A 17474-nucleotide genomic window follows, 5' to 3' on the forward strand; every position below is an offset into this window, starting at 1 on the left:
GGCCTGGAGCAGGTCCTGACTGCAGCAGGTTTGAGACAAGGGACCCAAGTGAAAGGAGAGGGGCAGAGACATCAAGCCACCTGGGAACTGCACAGGACGCCCATTTCTGTGCTGTCCAGGGGCCCTGCAGCAGCTCCTCCCGGGCGCCGGCTCCCAGCCGGGCCCCAGCCTGTCTCAGAGCCTCCAGGGAAAGGCTTCGCTGCTGAGGGGCCAGGACAGTGGAGGGAGTGGAGCTCTCTAGAACCACTGGGCTGCCTCTGGAACACTGGATTTTGAGGAAGAGGGAGGCTGAAGGGTGAGATGGTGTCAGCCCCCTCTCCGTGACTGACTTCATAGGGATGTTATGTGAGCCTTGTCAGCCAGCACCCACATTGCCTCAAAGCCTCCCAAATGAACTCACTAGCCCTGTTGGCTGAATGAGCCCAATCAGAGAGACAACATTGAATCTTGGGGTCCTTGTCTTAAAGCTTTCAGTATTTAGTTTCTTATTCCACCTTCCCTTTGCCTTCAAATGCATATTCTCCCATCCCTGGCCCACTAGAGAACTCTACTGTCTCCAGATGGCTCCTTTGAAATGGTGCGGCTTCGCTAGTCATGCTTCTAACCAGCGTGGTTAATTGGGCATGCTATGCTTAGAAGCTAAACTTCAATTTATTTTCTTTGTTACTTAGAGAACTTAGTGTCTATCAATATATAATTTTTTAACAAATCAAAGCATTTCTCTGCTAAAGGAGTCAGAGGGTTGTCAAGTACATTTGGGAAATGCCTGTGATCAAACAGCCCCAGACTGAAAGGTCAGTGTGTAAAATCACGTGGAAGACTTTAGTGGTAAGGCTGCGGATGACAGTTAGACATCTAAAACTCATAATTACATCAGCTGGGGAGCTCTAAAAAGCCACCGATTGCTAAGCATAAAAAGATGTGTGGACCCAATAGCAGCTGAGCAGAAAACTATAAAATACCAGCATGCTCACAGAAAGAACAACCAAAAAGTTGTTGTCAACCCAGCTTATCCACCTGAAAAAAATTTGTCTACTCTGCATCCGTTTCCCCTCCTTATGTTAATAGCAGCCTGGCTTTCTTTGGGAATCCTTCCTCCTCTACCGGCAGTCCACATTGTTCAGATAGGTGAAACTGAGCCTTCTGCTACGCTCCAACCAGGGTCCCAACTCCTTGAAATCAGGGATCAGACCTGACTCATCACTGCAGTCCCACTGGCCTTCCAGAGTGGTCACCCAGGCTGCCACATACAGCTGTGAATGTTGTGTACTGAGTAAGGTGCCCAACTGTGAGGTTTGCGAGGGTGGGAAGCTCATGGCTCACTCATAAGCCATGTGCCTTAATAGAGGAAGAGGGCTCTATCCCCAGAGGAGGGGAAACACGTCACTCACACAAAATCGTCATCTACTCACCAAGTCATGCAGCTGCAGGCTGTGTCCGTTCTTAAACAGCATCTTTCTCTAAATTGTCTATATAGGATTGCTTTCAGGAGGTTACGCTATAAATGTTTGTGCAGATGACCCTCATCAAAAAACCTGAGTGATGAATGGTGCCTAAGACATCTCTTGATCCACAGCCTGTTTTTAAAATTTTTTTTTGAGACAGAGTCTTGCTCTGTCACTCAGGCTGGAGTGTAAAGGCATGATCTCGGCTCACTGCAACTTTTACCTCCCAGGTTCAAGCAATTATCCTGCCTCCGCCTCCTGAGTAGCTGGGATTACAGACACCCACTACCATGCCCAGCTAATTTTTGTACTTTTTAGTAGAGATGCGGTTTCACCATGTTGGTCAGGCTAGTCTTGAACTCCTGACCTCAGATGATCCACCCACCTCAGCCTCTCAAAGTGCTAGGATTATGGGTGTGAGCCACCATGCCAGGCCGATCCACAGCCTTTTAATAGCAAATGCAGAACCTCAAGTTCAAGGGGGCTATGTAACTTGTCCAGTGCTGTCCAACTAATTAGTAGCTGTGCTGGGACCAGAACACAGATGAACTTGAGCTTTGATTCAACAAATATTTATTGAACAACACAAGTCCAGAAAATCCAACCCACATCCTCCATTAGTTTTCCAGAGTGAGCTTTCCTCTGTCTACAAAGCATAAAATACTAATTCTTTTTAAAGTTGCACTGGAATCCTGAATACGTTTCAGCATCATCAAGCCTACTATGTTCTGATGGATGACAAAACTGAATGCAGAAATAGGATTCAGATCCAAGGGAGAGTCAAATCCATTACTGTAGTTTTTAGATGAAAAATAGTTCAAGGCCAGTCGCAGTGGCTCACACCTGTAATCCCAGCACTTTGGGAGGTCAAGAGATTGAGACCATCCTGGCCAACATGGTGAAACCCCGTCTCTACTAAAAATACAAAAAAATTAGCCGGGCATCGTGGCACGCACCTGTGGTCCCAGCTACTCGGGAGGCTGAGGCGGAAGAATCGCTTGAACCTAGAAGGCGGAGGTTGCAGTGAGCTGAGATTGCGCCACTGCACTCCAGCCTGGTGACAGAGCAAGACTCTGTCTCAAAAAAAAGAAAAAAGAAAAATAGTTCAAGACAAAAGACCGTGACATGGCCTCTCAACTAAGTCCGGTTCAATTTCAAAGAATCCTGTTTCTATAGCAGACCAGCACAGTTCTCCTGAGTTACCAAATTTCAAAAACTACATTTTAATGCATCTCGCACACATATTGATCACATACCTTGACTACGGAGGTGATGTTACAATGGATGAGGCTCTGTAATAAATGATCATAACCACAAATCAGCTGGATGATTAGAGAAATTCTCCTGGAAAGTAGTAGGTGCTAAAGAACCGTGAAGTGGGCAAAAGTGCATGGCTGAGCAGTTCCGTCACTCACCCTGCAAATCAGGCTCGTAAGCGACCTCCAGCAAGCACGCACTAGCATCGGGAAAAAACTGACACCCGTTCTGCGATTCTGCACCTATGTAATCTCAACTAGATGTCAATTAAGTTTCCTGGAAAACTTGGAACTATATTCCTGGAGGAATATCAATATGCTTTTTCAGAGGGAGCTATTCCGTTTCCAGCTGGAGGAAGAGTGGTTGGCATGTGTGAGTCTAGGCGAACAGAAAGGCAAATGGTTGTATAATACAAGGTAGAGTTTCTGGGCTATGGAGGGCAGGTAAAGAAACTACTAGAATCACCCAAGAAAAAGAGAGAGGAAAAGAGGACAGACACAGACACCAACACGAATACAGACATACACAGGCGGAGGAACAACCCCGGAACGTGCTTAATGGAGAGACGCAGACCTGTGCCAGAAACAGAGTGTGAAAGAGAGAGACCAAGCGGGAGGTGTGTCGTCCAGAGAGGAGTGTGGCGAGGATGTGCAGCAACATCCAAGCAGTCTGGCATTATAACCCAATGCAGCGGACGCAGGGCTTACACAGGACCGCAGGATCCCTGCAGAAGTGGGAAGTGGAAGCTTGAGAGCCCGTTCAGACTGGTGCAGCCCTGTGACTCCAAAGGTCAGGGCCTGAGGAAGGGTCAAAAATAGTGCCTTCGAGAACCGTTAAATGCGTTAAAAACGCACTCATGACCAACAACAAGGGTCTGAGCCAAGCTTACTGAACTTACGATCCTCTAGCCATACAGTTTGTATCATGTGTTTCCCTTACACTGAAAGTTGAACAAATCTTATCACCTGGGGAGACAGAGAAAGCCAAAGCGCTGGCCTTCTCCCATATATATTCACAGCTGCAAATCTGTTAGGCAGAATTACCCCTTATAAAGCAGAGTGCAGAGTCCCAAAAGAACGGGAAAATGGACAGGTAAGTCTGATGTGCAGAGGAGGAAGATGTCTGTATCCTAGAGATATCGCGAAAAGTTGTACCCTTGACTGTGGATCAAGTGCTAAGGTGAAGAGTAAAGGGGGCCTCAATACATACAGTAAAGGGTTTCGGCCAGATGCATGCTTCCATCACTCCTTCCCAGGCCTGAGTGATTACCCAGCAAAGGGACCCAGAACCTGGGTAAGAGGAATCCATACACAGGAGAGCACAAGTCTACCTGGATTTCATCCGGTGCATTCAGGAAATGGCTTGGGAGAAGGTTTGGAAGCATTCCAACATTGTTGACTGGCAGGAAGAAGCAAAACAAAAATATGTCAGAAGAGCAGGTGGGAGATTTTCCCAAAGAAACATGTACAAAAAGATTTACATGTAAGGTTGTTCATCGCAGCATGATTTGATAACAGTGAGGAAACTGGAGGGAAAATCTAGTCCATCAATAGAGACACCTTCAATGAATCATGAGTTTGTCATATGTTGGAATGCGTGTGTGTAGTCATTAACAACTCTGGCTGCTTACAATTTTAAAGGCGTGGGAGAGCATGCGTGATGTAAGTTTTTAAAACATATATGACAAAACCGCACAAATGTATAATTCCAGTTTTGAAAATATGTATGCGTGTGGGATTAGAAAAATATGCACCAAAATGCTATCTCGGAGTACTGGGATTTTAAGAGATTCATATTTATTTTATCAGCCTGTCTGTTCTTTCCAATTTTTCTGCAACGATATGCTTTATACTTTTATATATACAAATGTAATTATGATTATGATTATTATTATTTTTTTTTTTGAGACGGAGTTTCGCTCTTGTTACCCAGGCTGGAGTGCAATGGCACGATCTCGGCTCACCGCAACCTCCGCCTCCTGGGTTCGGGCAATTCTCCTGCCTCAGCCTCCTGAGTAGCTGGGATTACAGGCATGCGCCACCATGCCCAGCTAATTTTTGTATTTTTAGTAGAGACGGGGTTTCACCATGTTGACCAGCATGGTCTCGATCTCTTGACCTCATGATCCACCCGTCTCGGCCTCCCAAAGTGCTGGGATTACAGGCGTGAGCCACCGCGTCCGGCCCAAATGTAATTATTTTTTAAATTCAGCAGAAGGTTTAGAAATCAAATTTTATTTTCTTCTATATATACTATACACACTGCACTGTGCATGTGGCCATAAAATACCTTGTCTGTAAATCATTACAGAAAAATATATTGTTTTCTGAATAAGAAAGAGTCAATTCTCCACTAGCTATACTGACTATTTCATGGAGCAATAACAGCAATTTGTTTGCTAAACTAATTCTTTTAGGCTAATGCTTCTGGGATTATTTTTCTGCCAAATGTTAACGTCAGTTCCATAAAAGAAAATTTATTTTAATATTAGAAAATATAGTTAAGGGTTGAAACGTACATTTGATACATTCCAAACCCATATGTAAGTTTTTTTAATTCAGTAATGCCTCTTGAAGAATTGAGCTTTGATATTCAACTTAATGCTACAACTTAAAATACTGTATATTTTAAGTATATTTTAAGTATATTATAATCCATAAGTATACTATACTCATGGATTGAGTATAAACTACCATGAAATAATCCAGTGTCACTCATCAGTGCCAGGTTATTTCACTGATGCATTACAGCAAGCTTTGCATCTTGCAATTTACTCACCTAAAATTCCAATTTCTAAGCCTGTAAGTTTTTCTTTAATATCCTCGTAGATGTCATCTTTGGTAAAATCTGCTTGTATAATCTTCACACTACTCCCTGTAGTCTGCTCTGCATGAGAGACAACAGTTTTTTTTAATGAACAGGGATCCAAGTGCCCCCCAGGACAGCCCATTGCCCTAAATCGAAAAGGGAGATGGCTCTGAGTAAATGCTGGGAGGTGCTAAGAGATTGGTGAATGGTGGTTTCTACATGTCTCTAAGAGTTGCTACAGGGACAAGTATGTGCATTAAGATAGATTTAATGCAGCAGTTCTCAAAGTGGAGTCCACAAAGCACAGCAGCAGGGTTACTGGGAAACTTGTCAGAAATGCAAATTCTCAGGCTCCACCCCAGACTTACTGCATCAGAAACTCTGTGGGTGGGGCCCTGCCAGCCACCTGCTTAACACACCGCTGAGTGACTCTGCTGCTTCCTCAAGTTTGAGATCCCTGGACTGACAGCTGTAAAAGCAAGGTCCAACGCTGCCTCTGCTCCCAAGCGTCGTGTCTTTCCACACAGACACAGCAACTCTTTGTATTCACAAAGCGTTTACATACACACTGTCTTATGGTCATCCTCCCTACAGCCTTCTAAAGTAGACATTATGGTCTTCATTTTCCAGAGGCAAAAACGAAGGTTTAGACAGGCGAACTGACCCAGGAGCATCCACTCTGGTCACTCCAAGTTCAGTGCGCTCCCCACTACTGTGTGTTAACTCGCCTTCTGCAGGAGTTTTCCTGCAGATGTGAAAGCTACAACCGGAGTTTACCAACGGCTTGGTGAGTCGCTTTAGCTTTGGAGTTGGCCAGTATTTGTGGGCCAGGCAATCGTGAGGAATAGTTTGGGAGTGGACAGTGTTTCAAAGACACCACTTGCCTTTCAAAAGGATGATAAAAAGCACATTTCAGCGTTGTGAGGCAAACACTGAAGAATGTCTCGGTCCTTCTCAAAGTTACTTCTAATATCCAGACACAGAACAAAAGCAGGATTCATCAGTTCAAGGGCACTGGTGCTCTGCAGTGTGACTGCCCAGCCCGCACCTCCCACATCTACCTCCTACCCCAGATCTCCCCCAGGGAAACAAGGCTCACCCCTGACAGCCCACCATGGTCTTCTCCAGTCTCTATAACTAAAGTGTCATCCCTTTGAGTTAGAGTTTATTAATTATTAAATTAATAATTATTAAAATTCAAAGGTTCCAAAAGCTGTATGATCATCATTATTTACAAGGAACACTTCAGAGCGAATCATAGTAATAAAACATTATGATATAAAAGCTGCCTCAGGGTTGTACAGTGTACAACCTCCACATCCATATATGACTACCCTGGATCAAAACTGTTTTTAAAATCTGACAAACACCAGTAAGCATTGTCCCTCATCCTCCCGCCAAGAGCAGGGCATAGACATAGGGAAGGGAAGTCCCAAACACAGATAGTGCTTTTGGAGGGAGTGGCAGAAGCAACCAGGCAGCCGAGCCTCAAGGATGAGCAGGGCTGATCTAGCAATGAAGGCACCAAGGCAAAAGAGAAAGTGGACTGATTTGTGCCTCCATTGGTTCCTGCTTGCCCCAGCCCCCAGAGCCAGTGAGCACGAAAGCTGACACCTTCTATCCCACCCTCCGCTTTGTAACCAGGCTCCCCAGGAGAGTTGGTGTCCCAGGCTCTGAGAGCAGATGTGGGGATGCCAAGTGCATCAACAGGCAGAGCGGGAGCAGGCTCTGCTGGTGGGCTCCACATACCTCTCCCTTACTTAGGGGATCACTCACCGATCTCTGCGCCAATGACCTGTAGTTTCTCCAGCGTCCGGCTAATAAGGACAACATCGAGTCCACGTTTTGCTAGCTGAGAGTGGGAGTGAAAAATCAAAAAAGACAAGGACGATGAGCAGACAGGGAGGCTTGTTTTAAGGTGACTTGGTCCCGAGGCTGTGTGCGTACTGGAGGGGTGACGTGGTTTCCTCTCCTGGGTTTAAGTGTGCAGAAGGTGACAAAGCTTTCTGGGCTAGGAACAGCACAGCCCCAGTGAGCCAGGCTAACTAGTAGGGCCATCACGATAGGAGTGAATGCTTGTTATGTGTTTATTGTGTGCCGGGAACTTTTCTAAGTGCTTTGCTTGTCCAGGCCCATAAACTTAAAGTGCTTCTCTGAAATTCATGGGCTCAGCTATGCATCAGAATTTAAAATACTGGGGACTTTATGCTACACCTTATATAGCAGGGGGTGGGGCAGCATCCCATAATCAAAGTAGTGTTTCTGTCCCCCCAATTTTTTTTTTTTTTTGAGAGGGAGTCTCTCTCAGTCGCCCAGGCTATAGTGCAGTGGCATGATCTCGGCTCACTGCAACCTCCATCTCCCAGGTTCAAGCAATTCTTCTGCCTCAGCCTCCCGAGTAACTGGTATGACAGGCATGTACTGCCACACCCAGCTAATTTTTGTATTTTTAGCAGAGACGGGGTTTCACCATGTTGGCCAGGCTGGTCTCGAACTCCTGACCTCATGTGATCTGCCCACTTCAGCCTCCCAAAGTGCTGGGATTACAGGCCTGAGCCACTGCGCCTGGCCACCCCAACTTTTGAGCTGCTTCCTATCCACATGGACATCCTTCTTGTGGCTCACTCGACCTGAGAACTTTCTTCCCGTTTTCTGACTCCCAATAGAAGAAAAAATGGGACGGGACAGGGAGCAGAGGGTGAAGAGCTGGACACGTCCCATGAGGTCAGCAGGGTGACCCTGCATAGTGGGTAACACCTGGACTCTCAAGGGCTGCGTGACAGGGTGTGGAGCTGTGTGCTTCACACAGAGTCGCCAGAGAGATTCCACGGGGACATGTAAATGTAGAGCGCTGGGGGTCACAGACTGCTGGAGGTGTGTCTGTACCTAAAACTGCTGCCAGTGAGAAAAGTTAGAGTTTTTCCTGAAAGGCAAAAGGAAAAACCAACATTCGTTTAGAGACTGATGACATTTGAATTAGTGACAAAGGCCCCAGTTTATTGAATCTGTCTCTGTGGTTTCAGTCAAATGATTCGTACTGTTTTTTTTTTTTTTAATTGTGGTAAGATACACATAACAAAATCTACCATCTTGACAAAAATGTGGAATACTTTACAAATTTCTGTGTTATCCTTGGGAATTCATGCTAATGTTCTCTGTATGGTTCCAATTTTAGTATCTGTGTTGCAGAAACAAGCACTATGCTGTTATTTTAAAGAGTTACATATTATAGGCTGGGCACGGTGGCTCACACCTTTAATCCCAGCACTCTTCGAGGCCAAGGCAGGCAGATCACCTGAGGTCAGGAGTTCAAGACCAGCCTGACCAACATGGTGAAACCCCCTGTCTCTACCAAAAATACAAAAAAAAAAAAAAATTAACTGGGCGTGGTGGTACATGCCTGTGATCCCAGCTACTCAAGAGGCTGAGACAAGAGAATTGCTAGAACCCAGGAGGCGGAGGTTGTGGTGAGTGGAGATTGCACCACTGCACTCCAGCCTGGGTGACAGAGCAAGATTCTATCTCAAAAAAAAAAAAAATTACATATTATAGAAAACACATAAGAAGCTGAATTATGGTCTACAATACATAGTCTCCAATAGCCAGTAACTCACTATGGCCCACAGCTTCAGAATCACCCAAGGAGACGTCAAAAAAGAAAAACAGGGATTCCCACCGAACCATCTGATATGCTTTACATGTGTGTTCCTACCCAAAACTCAAGTCAAATTGTAATCCCCAATGATGAGGGTGGGGCCTAGTGGGAGGCGACTGGATCATGGGGGCGGTTTCTCATGGTTTAACACCATTCCCCAGATGCTGTCGTGGTAAGAGTGAGTCATATCAGGATCTAGTAGTTTAGAAGTGCGTGGCAACCAGCGCTTTGGGAGGCCAAGGCAGGCAGATCACCTGAGGTTGGGAGATCGAGACCAGCCTGACCAACGTGGAGAAACCCCGTCTCTACCAAAAATACAAAATTAGCTAGGCGTGGTTGCGCATGCCTGTAATCCCAGCTGCTCGGGAGGCTGAGGCAGGAGAATCGCTCCAACCGAAAGGTGGATACTGCAGTGAGCCGAGATCGCGCCAAGTGTGTGTGGCACCTCCCCGCTGTCTTCCGGCTGCTCCAGCCCTGCGAAGCGCTTGCTTCCCCTTCACCTTCCTCCATGTTTGTAAGTTTCCTGAGGCCTCTGAGCCGAGCAAATGCCCGCATCATGCTTCCTGCACAGCCTGCGGAACTGCGAGCCAAGTAAACCTCTTTTCTTTCTAAATTACCCAGTCTCAGATATTCTTTATAGCAGTGTGAGAATGAAATAATACACCATCCCAGTAAAAATCTCCGGGGTGGAAGCTTCAGGATTTTCATCTTTTTCTGTTTGGATTTATTAAATTATACTATTATACGTACAAATACATTCGCATTGTAAAAGATTCCAACAAAGTCAAAGAAAAAATGTCTCCAAGGCTGCCCCTGCCCATTTCCCCGCCCACCCCTAGGCTCCCACCAACTTTTTACTCTGCTGTTGAGACTTCTCTAACTTTTTCTCAACATTTACAGACATATATAGGCACACATAGAATAAAGGTTTGTTTTGTGGGTTTTCTTTAATCCTATATAAATGACATTATAAGCAGTGTCCTGCAATATTCTTTTTAACTTAATGACATATTGTATCTCTAAGAATCGTATCTATTTCCACAGCAACCCATGAAGAACCACTTGATTCTTTTGCCTTGCCCTATGGTATTCCAGAGTTCACCTTTGAACGAGCACTCAGGTTGTTTTCAAGTTTTCCTATTACCATTCTCGCTACAGTAAAAGCCCTTCTATATAGCTCTTTGTATATATGAGTAAATTAATTCCTACAGTAGATGGACAGAAGAAGTGAAATTGTTGTGTCAAAGGGTGAGTGCTTCTTAAGTGTTAATGGTATTGCCAGGCTGGGCACCATGGCTCACACCTGTAATCCTAGCACTTTTGAAAGGTTGAGGCAGGGGAATCGCTTGAGCCCAGGAGTTCAAGACCAGCCTGGAAAACCTAGTGAGACCTCGTCTCTACAAAAAATACAAAAATCAGCTGGGCCTCGTGGTGCACAACCCATAGTCCCAGCTACTCAGGAGGCTGAGGTGGGAGACATGATTGAACCTGGGAGGCTGAGGCTGCAGTGAGCCGTGATTACACTACTGCACTCCAGCCTGGGCGGCAGAGTGAGACTGTCTCAAAATAAATAAATAATAGTATTTCCAAATTGCCGTCTCTTAAAACTATATTATCAAAAATACAATTAGAGCCATTTCTCCACACTCTCACCAACATTTGACATGAGCAACCTTTCCCAACTTGATGCTTTTCCCAACCTGATGGCATCCCTTTCTTGGTTTCGTTTGTTTGTTTTTTAGAGACAGGGTCTCATGCTGTTGTCCAGGCAGGTGCAGTGAACTCCCGGGCTCAAGGAATTCTCCCCCCACTCGGCCTCCAGAGAAGCTGGGCCTACAGATGTGCGCCACCATGCCTGGCTAATTCTTTATTTTTTGTAGGGATGAGGTCTCACTATGTTGGCCAGGCTGGTCTTGAACTCCTGGGCTCAAGTAATCTTCCCGCCTCAGTCTCCCAAAGTGCTGGGATTACAGGTGTGACCCACCATGCCCGGTCCCTTTATTGTTTTAATTTGCATTTTTCCAATTATCAGTGGAGCTGAGCATCATTTGGTATGTTGTGTGAATTACCAGTGCATACCCCTTTCCCATTCTTCTATGGAGTAACTTATTTTCTTATGGATTTGTAGAAGTTATATATATCCAGGGTATTGATTATTTGCCTGCTATGTACTAGCAAGTATTTTCTACTTTGTTTCTGGTGCCCTTATACATTTTATACCACTTGTAATGCTATCAAATTTGTGAATGTTTTCCTTGTTTTATATTTTCTTTATGATTTTCCTTAATTTCAAGGAGATAAATACGTTTTTCTATATCCTTTTTTTTTGTTAGTTTATTTTTGAGAATGGTATGAGGTTGAAATTCTTCCACAATATTTTTCTCAAATTAGGTGCTTAATCGTCTCAACAACTTTCTCCACTTTGTCCGTCATTCCACACTTAAAATGTTAACTTAGTCATTTGCTACATTCTTCAGTGTGCTTATGGCTGTTTCTAGTCTATCATTTCTGTTCCACTGACCTATTGATCAGTCTCCACGCCAGGGCCACTTCTGATTTAATCATAATCTTACATTAGCCTTTGATAGCTTTCTATGTTTGCATATGTTGGCCTCATTATCTTAGCTGACACCTCTTATACAATGTTAAGGAAGATCCTACCATTCATTATTCTCTTCCAAAGTTGTGTTTCATCTTTTCTGTTTAATCTTCCAAATAAATGACAACATTGTCTACACAAGTATTAAAGTAGGGATATTTAGGGGAAAATTTATATCTTTGCAGGAATCTTATCCATAAGTCTATTATGGTATCCTTTTTTTTTTTTTCAAGTCTCATATAGCCTTCTAAACATTTAGAAGTTTTTTCATGTAAATCCTGGACTTTTCTTGTTAGGGGTGTGTTAATTAGGATAATATTAGTTGCTGTAACAAATAACTCTATAATTTCAGCAGTTTAACACAAAGGAAGTCTGTTTCTGTCTTATATAGCAGACCCTGTTTCACATTTGGGAACCCATTTAGGACCCAAGGCCAAGAAAGGGTTTGTCATCTTTACCGCTAGGTCTCTGAGCTTACCCTGGGCTTTGCCATCCAGCTAGTGCCAGGATTTAGAGAGCCTGGAGAAGATATGCCCTTCTGTTAACCAACTTGATTAAGAACTGACCGGCATCCTTTCTGCTTGCTTTCATTTGCAGAATGAGTCGCATAGCCCTACACGGATGTCAAGGAGCCTGGGAAGTGCCCTGCTGGGAACCACTCACCAGCTGTAACTCCACCCTACGGAAGAGAGAGTAGGGATCTGGGTGGACGTTGAGTTGCTGCTGCCACCCGGATCTTATGTTTATTCACAGCCACGGTGACCTGAATTATTTTGGATAGAAGACACTTCAGGATTAAATACGTAGGTTCAATTCCTGTCTCCACCACTTATTCCTGTCAGCGCAAGTCAATTGTTCTGGAGATCATAGAAGAGAATACATTAAAAAGTGTGTGGCAGAAAACCTGCCACGTAAGAAGCCCTCGATGGTGTTACCTGTTTTTCTGTATAGTCTAATTTGTTATTAATCAGCATGGGAGCTCTTTATACAGCCACCTCACTGAATTCAATTTATTCTGATAGTCTGTTCATCATTGTTTGGCTTTCATCATAGATAATAGTATTCTCTACAAAGAATCCAGTGATGTCCCTTTCTTTCCAATATTTGCATTTTTTTTTTTTTTTGAGATGGGGTTTCGCTCTTGTTACCCAGGCTGGAGTGCAACGGTGCGATCTCAGCTCACTGCAACCTCCGCCTCCTGGGTTCAGGCAATTCTCCTGCCTCAGCCTCCTGAGTAGCTGGGACTACAGGCACGCGCCACCATGCCCAGCTAATTTTTGTATTTTTAGTAGAGACGGGATTTCACCTTGTTGACCAGGATGGTCTCGATCTCTTGACCTCATGATCCACCCACCTCGGCCTCCCAAAGTGCTGGGATTACAGGCGTGAGCCACCGTGCCCGGCAGATTTGCATATTTTTGGCCTCATCCTCTTGGCTGACACCTACACAATGTCAAGCAGCTGCAGTAACAGCAAACATACTTGTCTCACTCCCCACTGCCCTGAGAACACTTACAATGTGTCTCAGGATGCAAGCACGTTTCCTGTCACTTCTGGCAGATGTCCTTTATCGATTTAAGAACATTTACATCTGTTCTTTTTTTCCGAATTACGTTTTTAATAAACTGCTGGATTCAGTCTGCAAATATTTAAATTGGATCATACTTCTCTGATGCCACTCTTGTCCCATTTTGGTATTTGAGTCATGCTAATCTGTCTAGATAATGTATAAAACAGGTATGGGACCCACTTGTCCCAGGAGCTTCCCAGTTTGAAAACTGAAAGTCCCACATCTGAAATCACCTTTGCAAAAATTATAACTGAGAAAATTATGGCAGTGAAAGAGATCTGATCTAACCCACGCATTATCTTGCTTTTAAGCTTTCAGATTGTCCTTAATTATGCTTGGATTTGGGCCAAGCTAACTTTGGGAGACATTTAGTTTATAATTTAAATTGTAATAACCCTTTCCCAAAACTCAAACACCTTGGTAAAGCTAATGAAAGGCCACCAGGCTAGGGAGAGGAGCCTGAATTCTGCTAAGGTGTAGACATAAAGGATTACCCATCATTATATCAGAGGTCACAAGACAGGGCAACTTCCCCCAGTTACTCTTGCAGATAATATCACTATTATAGAAGCCAAGATTGGCCTTTTGAGATGTCTTTTCAGGTTTTTTGCATTTCTGATGACTGATGGTTCCTCCTAAGCCCACCAGTCACTCCTGTGGTCTCCCATTCAGCAGGCTCTGCGTGAATTCAGCTCTTTCTCTATCGCAGTTCTGCTGTCTTGATAAATCAGTTCTATCTAAGCAGCAGGCAAAATGAACCCATTGGGTGGTTACACATCCAAGAAACCTTCCAAGCAAAGGAAAATCAAACTAGTTAGTCATCCTAGAAATATGAGGGGCTTTTTCTTATTTCTTGAAGATTTGGTAATATTGTAAAAATGTCTGGATACTTTATTCAACTGTAGCTCTTCATAACTGTCTTTTTCATTTTTTTATGACTACTAATCTTTTGGTGTTTTTCTACTTCTTCTTAAGCCAATTGTAATCATTTATATTTTCACAGAAAATGATTTATTTCATCCAGATTTTCAATTTCTCAGCACCAAGATTTAAATAATATTTTCTTTCTCTTTCTTCTTCCTCTTCTTTTGTAAATAAATCCCCTCTTCTGTAGCTAGGCTCCTAAAATTGGTTCTTCTCTTTCTTTTTTCTTCTTCTTCTTTTTTTTTCCTGAGACAGCATCTTACTCTGTCACCCAGGCTGGAGTGCAGTAGCTAGATCAGAACTTACTGTCATCTTGAGCTCCCAGGTTCAAGCAATCCTCCCACCTCAGCCTCCTGAGTAGCTGGGATTACAGGTGTGTGCCACCATTCCTGGCTAATTTTCTAATTTTTTGTATATATGAGGTCTCACTACATTGTCCAGGCTAGTCTCAGACTCCTGGCTTCAAGGGATTGTCCTGCCTCCTCCTCAAAAAGTGCTGGGATTATAGGCATCAGCCTGGCCTCTTTTTTTTTTTTTTAAATTTAAAATCTTTCAAAGATTTATCTCTTATTTGGCATTTTTAAAGAATTGGTTTTGGTTGCTTGGTTTGGTTTAAACTGATCAATTCCGTTTCTTCCTGTGTTTTCTGTATCATCACTTTTTGTTCCCTGTTAATTTCCTCCTTGTGTCTCTTTTGGATTGTTCCATTGTTCCTTTTCTAGAGTTTCTTGGGAGTTAAATATATCTATAATCATTCTTATTTTCTGATAGATGCATTTAAAGCCAAAAGTTTTCATCTGCATAGCACGTTGGCCACAATTCATGAGAGTACCCACTTTTATTTTTTCTGTAATCTTAGAAGTACGCTGGAGAGTACTTTCTCAGTATAGGTGGGGATGGATGTAGTTTTCTAACATCATTTTTAATTTTACTGCATGGTGGTCAATGAATGTAATGGTATGTCTTTTGCTATTTGGAATCAGTCACAGTTTCCTCTGTAGCCTAGTGAGCAGACCGTTTTTATGAATGGCTCCTGTGTCTCGATCCTTCAGGAATGTATATGCAATCTTTGTTGACGACCCAGTTTTACAAATAGTTGTCTATTAAACTAAACTTGAGGTTTACCAAATGCCCTACCAGATATTTGTCAAACCAGTATGAGAGGCTATTCAAATTCCTCATGGCCTTAATTATTTCTTATTTATGTAGTAAGATGTTACATCACAAGTTTCAACAGAAGTGCTAAGACCCGATAGACATTAGATCACAAAAGGATTTCAGAGAAAGAACCTAGAAAAAACTGTGATATTGTAAGATACCAATGAATATACTTGATGTTTTGTACTGTGTTCTTGGCACAAAGCTCCTAATACCCTTATAATTTCCTAATTTCCTGATTGATAGGAATGATATTTGGTAAAATGTTTGGTCTTTGTCTCCCGATCCCGAGACAAGTTTCTAAGATCCTTGGAACCTTCAGTGATGAGAGTGTGTTTTTGTTGTTATTATGCTGTTCCTTACTGCTTTGTAAGAGCCTCTCATGTATACAACATCAGCAGTCTCAACAGGAAGCAGATGGCCTATTAAGCAGTACCTTTTAAATTTATTTTCATAAGTGTCTGTGGAACAGGTGGTATTTGGCTGCGTGAGTTAGTTCTTTAGCAGTGATTGCATGCTTATGAGATGACTGGTGGCTGAGGGTCCCTCGAGAGCTTCAGGACGGGGGCTGGTTGCCAGAGAGACCAACTGTGTGATTGCAGGGTTAGAACCTTCAGCCCCACCTCCTGACCTCCCTCTTTGTTCCGAGGAGGGAAGAGGGGCTAGGGATGGAGTTAATCTCCAATGGTCAATGACTTAATCAATCATGCCTGTGTAACAAAACCTCCATCAAAACCCCTAAGCGACAGGATTCAGGGAGCTTCTAGGCTGCAGACCCACAGAGGTACTGGGAGGCGGTACCTGCAAAGAGGGCATGGAGGCTCCAGCCCTTCCCCACACCTGGCCCTATGCATCTCTGTGGTTCGGCCACTCCTGAGCTGTATCTTTGATAATAGACTGCTACAGTAAGTAAGGTACCTTCCTGATCTCTGTGAGCCATCAGAGCAGAGTCCTGAACCTAAGGAGGGGATTGTGGGAATCCCTGATTTACAGCCAGTCAGTGAGAAGTACAGGAGACCTGGGACTTTCGACTGGAATCCCAAGGGCATGAGGGCAGTCTAGTGGCCCATAACCTGTGTGGTCTGTGCTAACTCTGGGTAGTGTTAGAAATGAATTGAGTTGGAGGACATCCGGTTGTGTCAAGAGAGTTAGAGAATTGACTGGTGTGAGGAGAAAAAACCCACACATTTAATGTCTGAAGTGTGAGCAAAACAGCACAAAAGAACAAGATGGAGCAGGGACCCCTCATAGAAGCCCACTGACCACTGCCACCCCTACCAGCATGAAATAAAGGATAATCTTAGTCCCTCCAAGAAAAATTCCGAGCCCCTAGCTAGCCCTGAGAAGCAAATGAGCAACTTAATGAGCAAAAAGGTAGTAACAGCTTAACATCATGGCCACAGAGGCTAGCTCAAGATGCTGGTTCCCCACAGAAACTAAAGACGGCGTTTGAGGCCGGGCGCGGTGGCTCACGCCTGTAATCCCAGCACTTTGGGAGGCCGAGGCGGGCGGATCACAAGGTCAAGAGACCAAGAGCATTCTGGCCAACATGGTGAAACCCCATCTCTACTAAAAATACAAAAGTTAGCTGGATGTGGTGGCACACACCTGTAGTCCCAGCTACTCGGGAGGCTGAGGCAGGAGAATTGCTTAAACCCTGGAGGCAGAGGTTGCAGTGAGCCAAGATTGCGCCACTGCACTCCAGCCTGGCGACAGAGCAAGACTCCATCTAAAAAAAAAAATTGAACACGTCTCTGAAGTTGTTTTTGAGAAACCTGGACTCCCTACCAAATGGAAAATACTGTTCACTGGTACATAGACCTCAGATAAGGGATAGCTGAGGACTGAACATGGCCGCTGTTTTGTTCTAAACTTCTTCCTGACGGCTGGAGAGAGTTATGCCCACAGACCAGACCTCAACATTTCTTTCTGGAGACCCCAAGTTTTTAGACAAAGCTTTGCTTCCTTAACCAATTGAAACCAGAGAATTGCTGAATCCACCTATGACTTACAAGCACGCACTTCAAGTTACCCCGCCTTTTTCAGTCAAACCAATGT

The 17474-nt window shown here is 44.0% G+C and overlaps 1 protein-coding gene and 1 non-coding gene across 2 annotated transcripts in view; both read right to left on the reverse strand.

Annotated features, from left to right (window-relative positions):
• HSD17B3 (hydroxysteroid 17-beta dehydrogenase 3) overlaps positions 1-17474 on the reverse strand; it is a 68328-nt gene that overhangs the window by 12652 nt on the left and 38202 nt on the right. The window contains exons 3-6 of the mRNA XM_064361269.1: positions 7287-7362; positions 5481-5588; positions 4033-4100; positions 2702-2737 (exon numbers count right to left, since the gene is read on the reverse strand). Of these exons, the coding sequence (XP_064217339.1) occupies positions 2702-2737; positions 4033-4100; positions 5481-5588; positions 7287-7362 (288 nt within the window). The remainder of the gene's footprint in view (positions 1-2701; positions 2738-4032; positions 4101-5480; positions 5589-7286; positions 7363-17474) is intronic.
• On the reverse strand, positions 8606-8709 carry LOC135268702 (U6 spliceosomal RNA). The gene has a single exon (XR_010337071.1). It is a non-coding gene; the product is annotated as a U6 spliceosomal RNA (small nuclear RNA).

This window comes from Aotus nancymaae, unplaced genomic scaffold (assembly GCF_030222135.1).
Source record: "Aotus nancymaae isolate 86718 unplaced genomic scaffold, 86718_ANA_hifiasm-v0.15.2.pri h1tg000041l, whole genome shotgun sequence".
Classification (NCBI taxonomy): Eukaryota; Metazoa; Chordata; class Mammalia; order Primates; family Aotidae; genus Aotus; species Aotus nancymaae.